The sequence below is a fragment of the Oryza sativa genome, chromosome 4 (genome assembly GCF_034140825.1).
Source record: "Oryza sativa Japonica Group chromosome 4, ASM3414082v1".
Classification (NCBI taxonomy): domain Eukaryota; kingdom Viridiplantae; phylum Streptophyta; class Magnoliopsida; order Poales; family Poaceae; genus Oryza; species Oryza sativa.
In genome coordinates, this window is record NC_089038.1 from 14174231 (window position 1) to 14183256 (window position 9026).

General features: G+C 37.0%; 1 protein-coding gene across 1 annotated transcript; it reads left to right on the forward strand.

Moving 5' to 3' along the window:
- The first annotated feature begins 41 nt into the window (after nt 1–41).
- On the forward strand, nt 42–1366 carry LOC4335442 (23 kDa jasmonate-induced protein). The gene is made up of 2 exons (XM_015778839.3): nt 42–681; nt 936–1366. Exons 1-2 carry the CDS (start codon nt 232–234, stop codon nt 1116–1118), a joined length of 633 nt encoding a protein of 210 aa, XP_015634325.1. The 5' UTR covers nt 42–231; the 3' UTR covers nt 1119–1366.
- The last annotated feature ends 7660 nt before the right edge of the window (nt 1367–9026 follow it).

Below are 9026 nucleotides of genomic sequence, written 5' to 3' on the forward strand. Positions count from 1 at the left end.
TTGCTTATCACGCCACAACTAATTTAACACGAACAATCAACCTAGATTTTCCCGTTAATGTGGGAGTTCCTAGCTAGTATAGACACTAGCTAGACAGAGATCGTCCTCTTGGGGATAGAGTACTACTAGTACTATATAAGAGGGGGGAGTTGAGTTGGATCATGTAAGCTAATAGATCGAGCTGGATTAGCTAGATCGACCGTATAAGCTAATAGATCGATCGATCGAGAGATGGCGAACTGCTTCGGCGATGTTGTGGACAACTACAAGCTGGACGAGATGGAGAGGTACGTGGGGAAGGCCAAGAGGCAGGAGGACCGTGCACGGGAGGCCATGAACCTGGTGAACGAGGACGGCAAGGACAAGAAGGCGGCCAGCTACGTGCAGGGCGTCAAGGACTGGTACGGCAACGGCGAGTCGACGCTGTGCCTCGTCTACAACGCCACCGGCGCCACCCTCCGCCACGTCGCCGACCACGACTGGTGGGGCTTCATCGGCCGCACCCCGTACCCCACCGAGATCGGCAACGGCCAGTGGGCGGCGTTCCACCACGTCCACAAGTCCGGCGACTCCTCCGGATCCGAGGCCGCCGTCGTGTACCGCGGCACCAACGCCGACGGCGTCGAGCGCGACCTGCTCGTCGCCTGGAGCACGCCATGGAGCTCTTTCTACCGGAACAAGGTATATTCATATCAAATTATTCTTCGGCGCCATTGCTAATTAAAATTGTGTCGCCATTTCGCAGTCGATTTTTCCTCGGTATTTTCCAATTATCTCCAAGATTCATGCTAGTATTCTTCCTGTTCATCTACATCGTATCAGATGTAGAGGTCGGATTTAATATCCATTATCTGGTTTCGGCTGTCGCGGTAGAAAACGAGAATATTAATTAATAAATATATAAACGTATATATGTTTCTCTTTGTTAATGGCAGGCCTACTGCGCTGTTGGAGGTGTGGACAGCTTCCAAGGTGACTGGGAGCAATTGTACGACAAGGTGAATAACGCAGCTTACACATGCAATGCCGACTCGGATGGGTTCAAGATAGATGCCAGTACTGCTACCGGTGACAGCCCCGTCTTCACGGCGACCATCAAAATCCATTTCAGTCAATGAAAAGAAAAACAAGATCGACCACATACTTGCATGGCATTCGCTCATGTTGCACGGGGCAGGCCCGCTACATTCTATTGCTGTATCAGCCAGTCAATGAATGTAATGTTCTTCTCTTTCGCGAAATAATGTAGCTGTTACTATCGATCGTGTGAATCGATCATGTACACCAGCTCTCGTTTTATTACATATTATAATAAATGCGTTCAGCCATGTAATTTGCAGCATTAAAGCAAAAATATCAGTATTTACATCCTTATCTTTACTACTTAAAGAACCTTTTTTTTTTAAAAAAAGGTTTAAAGCAAGGTGATCCTTTATCTTCAATTTCTTCTTTCTATAAAGCTAATGCTCACTAAACACCTAAAGCACAACATGCAAGCATAGTATTTATTAGTACTCCTAAAACCTACATACAAGCATGCCACATTAACCCAAGCACATAAAGCTTAACATGCAAGCATATAGTAATTATTTCTACAATTTATTTCATTCTAAAACTAAACAGACATATGCTAAATCATCATTCTCAAATCATTTTCATAATATTTCAATCCAAATCATTTTATCATTTCTCCAATATCTAACATATATCCCGTAGAAAAGCATGGGGCATCATCTAGTTTTTAATATTATCATAGACATGTTAGCTATCCTAATCAAGCGTTCAAAGGAGGATGAACAAATTGCTGGAGTAGTGCCACATTTGATTGATGATGGTTTATCTATTCTGCAACATCTAGATGATACATTGTTTTTTATGGATCATGACTTTGAGAAAACTAAGAATATGAACCTAATACTTTGTGTTTTTGAAGAGCTCTCTTTTCAGAAAAATGAAATATTCTGCTAAGGACAAGCTTAAGATAGTGAAGAACAATATTCTATTTTGTTTGGGTATTGTTAGGGATATATCTTTTCTGGTTAATTATCTTGGTTTTCCAATACATTTAGGAAGCTGACTAACAAGAATTGGAAATTGTTACGGGAAAGAATTGAGAAAAGCCTAAGTAGCTGGAAAGGTAAACATATGTATGTGGGTAGAAGATTGGTTTATTTAACTTTGTATTAATAAGTCTAATTATGTTTATGATTTTTTTTGTTTGATATTCTTAGAGGAGTGCTTCAAAAGATTCATTATTATAGATCAATTTTCTTTTGGCAACGGATAAACTTAAGAAAAAAAATATAGACTTACAAGATGAGATGTCATCTGTCAACCAAAAGAATAGGGTGGACTTGGGTTTTATAACATAGATATTCAAAACCAATGTCTTCTAAGTAAATGGTTGTTTAAGTTAAAATACGAAGATGGAGTATGACGAGAAATGCCTAGGAGGAAGTACCTTAATAATAAGTCAATAAGTCAAGTAGTGAAGAAAACGAGTGACCCACATTTCTATTCCATCAATGCACTCAACATTAATTTTTAATGGGCATGAGAGAAATAAATTGTTGTGAAAATTAAGATGCCTATCAAATAAAGATTTATGTGGTATTTACTTAAAGGGGTAGTGTTAGCCAAAGCTAATTTAGCAAAAAGGAATTGGAATGGTGGTACAAAGTGATGCATTTGTTTGCATGAAGAGACTATCCAATATCTATTCTTTGAATGCCATGCTGCTAAATTTCTCTGGAGAACCGTTTTTATTTCCTTTGGGTTGCAAACACCACATAATTTTCCTCAAATGTTTGGAAATTGGCTGGTAACCATGAATTCTAAGGCCAAGAAATATATTTTGTACAAGCATCTGCTTTATATTGGGCTGCATGGCTAAGTAAAATGATATGTTTTTTTTGTTAAGACTCCAACTAAATGTTTTATGCAGATATTATTCAGAGCAATTTTTTGGCTTCGGATATAGGGCCAACTTCAAATGTGTGAAGAGGAAATAAAAGTCATATGTGCTACATGCCATAATTTAGATTCAGTAGTTATGCAAGTTTTCGATAACTTTGGATAGAGAATTAGCAATAGACTTAAACTTTGAATAAGTTTTTATTTTCGCTTGGTTGGTGTAGTTTTATCAGCTTTTTATTTATCTTTGTTTATTTATAGTGTATTTGAGTTTCGTGCCAATAACTTTGTAATAAGTGGCTATAGCTTCAATTGAAGCAAAGGCTAGGTTTATTATCCATTACCAAAAAAAAAACTTTTAAAAGCCTAGTACGTGGTGGTTCATCATCTGTCATTTGTCACTCCTAAACATGTGGGCCAGGGCCCACCAGCAGAGTCGTCGCCCCTCTCCACTCCCCCTTGACTGCTAAATCTCCACCAATACAAACCACTGCACCATCTCGAGCATGGCTTCCTCACATGGCAAGCAGGCATGCCTGCAGGCTACCCTGAACAGCACATATTATCTCAACTAATGGTCTAGAACAATATGTTAAAGATCTAATGGTTGAAGAACAATAGATGCCACGAATTGAACTTAAGACCTCTCACTTTCAAGTGAGAGACCATTTATCATACAACCTTTTATGCATGTCTAAATTACTTGGCCGGGCTTTCTATTTGAATATTTAATCTCCACTTTCGTTCTCAGAAGTTACCATTTTTCATAATCTTCTACATTACATTTTTACATGTCTCGTTGTATAAGACCATTGAAATTATTTTGCCCAATAATAGTAATAAATGTTTCAGTTCCAGAAGCAATTGAGGATTTAAATAACAATCTATAAGTCCCTTTTAGATGGAGATAACAATTCCAATGGCATGGAGCACATCTCTGCATCATGCGAAACAACGAGATTTTCATGAACATCAACCCTCGCTTTTCAAGTTGACGAGATCGTTTTAGATTTGAGTTTGCCATGGTTATTCATAGGGCATAACGAAAGTTACTTTTCTCACATTACACAATGGTTTGAAAACATGTAATAATATATCATTACACATTGTAAGTGTATATATTTTAGTAATATATTCACTATAAGAGCATTTCCTACTGCATGTAAGTTTAGCCTCATCTCCACATATATTTTATATAAGTGTCCATACAAGTCATATCCGGCCTCTATGAATTTTTTGACTATGATAATAGAATATAGAAAAACCTTACATTTTGTACATATGGATCTCATCAATATTCTTCTTCGTATTAGTAGCTGGTACTTCATCAGTCCAAAAAAAACCAATCTTGTATTAAGATGTGACACATCCTACTACGGTAAATCTGGACATACTCTATGTTTAGATTTGTTGTACTAGGATATGTCATACCCTAGTACGAGATTGGCTTTTTTGGATGACATATCCTAGTACGAGATTGGCTTTTTTGGATGGAGGGAGTACAGTAGAGTAGTGGACAGTACATTATATATTCATTGATGTGAGAGATATGTTTATTTATTTACAGCAGGATGACAGGGAAAAGGGCCAGCGCTGCGACGTTGCCTCTCCATCAAGACTACTAATTAAAGCTTAATTTCTAGTGATTTGTATATACATAATGCCAGTGAGAAAAATAATCAACAAAATAATGGGTGAAATCCAATATATCCTATATATTTATAAAGCTCATTCTCTAAGTGTAATTAATGCTATTTCTCTTTTATTTCATTAAGCCACGTCAACTTAATTAGTTTTAGCCCTTGGATGATTAATCTATGGTACAAAATAATTACCTCCTTGTCTTCTCTTATGGAGTCATACCACCTTATTTTTGCCTTTGGATAATTATCTATATTATCTCTTTTCTTTTCCTTCTCTCACTGAGCACAATCACCATAGTTTGCTTTTGAATGAGCATTGTATGTACAATTTAAATTGTTATAAACAAAATCATCCAAATTTGTTTATACCTTTTTTTCCTCAATGGTCGATTAAAGATGAAAGTTATATAAAGTATATAAAGTTATGTAGTTAAAAAGCTATTTTACATGTGTTATTTCTATTATTGTCATATAAAATTCTTGTAGCAATGTGTGGGGTTTCATCTAGTATATAATATTGGTAAAGCCTTTTAAGTGTTGTTACTTGCTGTAATGTAGGTAAGTGGTAAAAACTTCTGGCTCAGTACGATCACTGTATGTCTATCCTCTCTAACATATCACTGCAACAAATATGACATTATATTGATTAATTTCCTTGTGATGACGATGCAAAACGTCATTGGTCCATAAATTTTTTTTAGAAAAGCTTCATAAAGATTAGTTGGTCGATTTTAGTGACGAATCGAAAGAAGGGAAAAGTTGCAAACACATATATAATTAATGTCTTGCAAAATTAAGCTGTCTAACAACTAATACTCTCATAAATTTTAATTTATAGAGTTCACCACCGTAAGGCATAACTCGAGCCCTGAAACCTGCCCATCAATGATATATAATTCAAAGAACGTTTTACACCCATCAACTATGCGTGCAAGGTACCATTAATCAAGTGCCTATCCTACAAAGAAAAGACCATCATAGAGCGTACAACTATGACAATTGCTAATTAGGATTGTATTTTCTATACGTGCAAGAGAAGAATGAGATTGAGGGAGCATTTGGGGGATTTGGGTGTCATTGTAGCTAAAGGGGGAACATGTGACGCGCTGTGATGCGGAGGGGTTGAGCGCAAGAGTGTTGCATGCGTGGTGCGCCATGTTGGCGGTCAGCCATGCTCAAAGGGCGATTGGACCTAGTTCACGGATCTATACATGTAATTTTCAAATTCACGGATCTAAGTGATACCACACCAAATGTTTAGTAACCAGCCATGTATTTCACTCTGAAATCAATAAGGTATTTTAGGTTTGGTAATTAAGGGGGTGCAAGTTCTGATTCATATATAGCTGTGATTCACTGCAATAAATATAAAGCATAGTGATGATTGGAGATCTCGATATGCAATGGTTGCATAGTGCTGACGGTGATGATCGAATTATTTTAGCATGAAAAATATCATCTGATACGTTAATTGTCAGTATTCCTGGCACGTGTACTAAACAATCTTACGTTGTCAGTGTTGATTTAATGATTAACTGATCAGATAATATGCTCGATCGATTAAACTTAATTTATTACATGCCTGAACCGCGTGTTTGAGTAATTTCACCAATAATTAGTACTATTAAATTGAGGAAGCATGATACGTAGCGATAGCATTTTTGCCTCGATTCTCATGCATGGCTTAAAATTGCTCTACTATTACTTATTTTTTTCAACGTACGTTAAACACGATGAGCTGTCTGTCCAAAAAGTTCGCTTGTAATTTTCAATACGAAAAATTGGCAGTTGTACAGTGCGTGTTACGCACGAGTTGTTTATCTTATACCCAGCTAGATTTGAATCTTATAGTTTTGAATGATGAAGATAGCTAGCTGGCCTGCAGTCTTGGTTCTGCCAGTGTGTATACGTTGGAAGTGCATGCAGATCAGGGCATGGAAATAAACGTTAAAGAATAAAGATGCTCCAGGAACGTCTAAATTAACAAAGATAAATACTCCCTCCGTTTCGAAATGTTTGACGCCGTTGACATTTTAGCACATGTTTAACCGTTCGTCTTATTCAAAAAATTTAAGTAATTATTAATTCTTTTTCTATCATTTGATTTATTGTTAAATATATTTTTATATAGGCATATAATTTTACATATTTCACAAAAGTTTTTAAATAAAACGAACGGTCAAACATGTGCTAAAAAGTCAATGGTGTCAAATATTTCGAAACGGAGGAAGTATGATGTTAATGTCGATGTGGAACTATTTGGACCAACATAGTACGTCTTGCATTCTCACTCTGATTAAGCACGTCGTTCGATCATATCAACTCTTATCGTACACAATCATGGTGATCGGAGGTTCACGTGTTTGCGTAATATCACCACACTATATCCGAGGTACACATTCACGCTGATACTTAACTGATTACTTAGTGATCGAATATGCTCGAACGATTAAACTTTACATGCCTGAAGCCGCGTGTTTTAGTAATATCACCAACAATTAATTAGTACTATTAATTTGTCGTTTTGAGGCACCATGATATGTAGAAGATACTTATGCCTCAATCATGGCTTTAAAAATTGTTCTATAGTATTAAATAACTTTTTCAAGGGTTAACTGGATTCATGCCATTGCAAATTTATCCATTCAGAAAAATATCATTACGATTAGTCTATTCGTAGTAGTGTCATTTCAATTTTACAAAATTAGAACCGTACCATTATTGTCACGTTGTGCATCCATCTCCTTCCTTTTCCGTCTTCTTCTTTCTTTCTCTCCCATGTTCTTCTCGAAGTCAAGCCGGCGAACCAATCCTCGGAATCCTTGGAGCTCAGAGGAGAGTGAGTTTGCCGGCGAGGTTACCGAACCCAACCATAGTAGGCAGCGATGAGGGGAAGGTGGCATGCTCGGTGTGGATCCAGATAGTTCGCTCTGATCCGCGTACTAAAATATTTTTTAATACAAATATTTTGCTGTCCTACATTACTTGGTTGTAATTGTTTATATTATCAACCCAAACTCGAATCTTATCTGCCAGTGTGTACGCGCCTAAAAAACTATTGTACTATTTAACAATCGAATTAAGGGGTGTAAATTCTGATTTCTAGATTCAAACTATTATAATGGGGGCAAAATGGACTTTTCAGTTTGGCTTGCCAGTGATCAATTGCACAAACATCTCATAAATGGTAAACTAGATCAAGAGGGATATAGTCTTGTATATTGGCTTTTTATTTTTGGCTGAGGATGTATTTCCCTAAGAAAATCAATAAAAGACAAAAGTTATATAAAGTTTATAAAGTTATACAAAGTATATAAAGTTATGTTGCTAAGCTATTTCACGTGTCATCTCTATTACTATCATATAAAATTTTTCAGCAACGTGCAGGGTTTTATCTAGTATATAATAATGGTAAAACCTTTAAGTGGTGTTACTTACTGAAATTTAGGTAAGCGGTAAAAACTTCTGGCTCAGTACTTCACTATATTGATTAATTTCCTTGTGACGGCTATGCAAAACGCCATTGATCTATAAAGCTTTTTTTAAAAAAGTATCATAAAGATTAGTTGGTCAATTTTAGTGATCAATCGAAAGAAGGGAAAAGTTGCAAAAGCATATATAATTAATGTCTTACAAAATTAAGCTTCTAACAACTAATAATCTCATGAATTTTAATTTATAGAGTTCACCACCATAAGGCATAATTTGAGTTCTGAAAACCTGCTGTCGACGGGGGATACCCGTAGACCAGATTACGAGGATATTGGGTACGTTGGTACGAGGATCTTCTCGATACGACACCAAGCACAAAAAAGACAAGAATTATACTGGTTCATGGCCCTCGTAAGGTAATAGCCCAAATCTAGCTTATAAAAAAAGTGATTATTTTAGTGCTTAGCTAATACTATAGTAGTAATTAATTGCATAGACATGGTGTCTAGGTAGTTAGTCTATGTAGTTAATTGCCTGTGTTTGTTGTGTATCCCATAATATGTTAGAGGTTGGTGTAGAGGTGGTAATAGCCCTCGAAATCACCATAGTTCTCCCTGTCCGGGTACGAAGTAGAGCATGTTCTTTTACCAGCGAGCATGCTAGTGCCTGAAGCATAGCGATAGGATTAAAATTAAGCTTTCTAAACATGCCAGTGTCCTAGGATGAAGCTGAAGAAGAGCTAAACACACACATTCCCTATGGAAATTCGATACATTGGAATACTTCCGGGTGAATTGCTATAGCAGTATATCCGTGCGCTTGCTGATTTTATGTGAACGCAAGAAATACCAACAATATTCTAAACGATACTTCCAGGGGAGGATACGATGTCGAGAGAGCCGGCGTCCCTGTCCAAGGGAACCAGGACGTGGCTTTCACCTAAAGAAATCAATGGGAAGATTAGTGAAAAAGCAACAAAGCCCAAGGGGAATGTGGGGTCCGCAGGCATCGCTGTTGCTGGCACGAAGGTTAGGCTTT

What these genes read in the sequence shown, in the direction of transcription:
- LOC4335442 (XM_015778839.3), top strand. Translation starts at nt 232, where the DNA reads ATGGCGAACTGCTTCGGCGATGTTGTGGACAACTACAAGCTGGACGAG. An exon ending in GCTCTTTCTACCGGAACAAG is followed by an intron (nt 682 to 935) that starts GTATATTCATAT and finishes TGTTAATGGCAG; the next exon opens with GCCTACTGCGCTGTTGGAGG.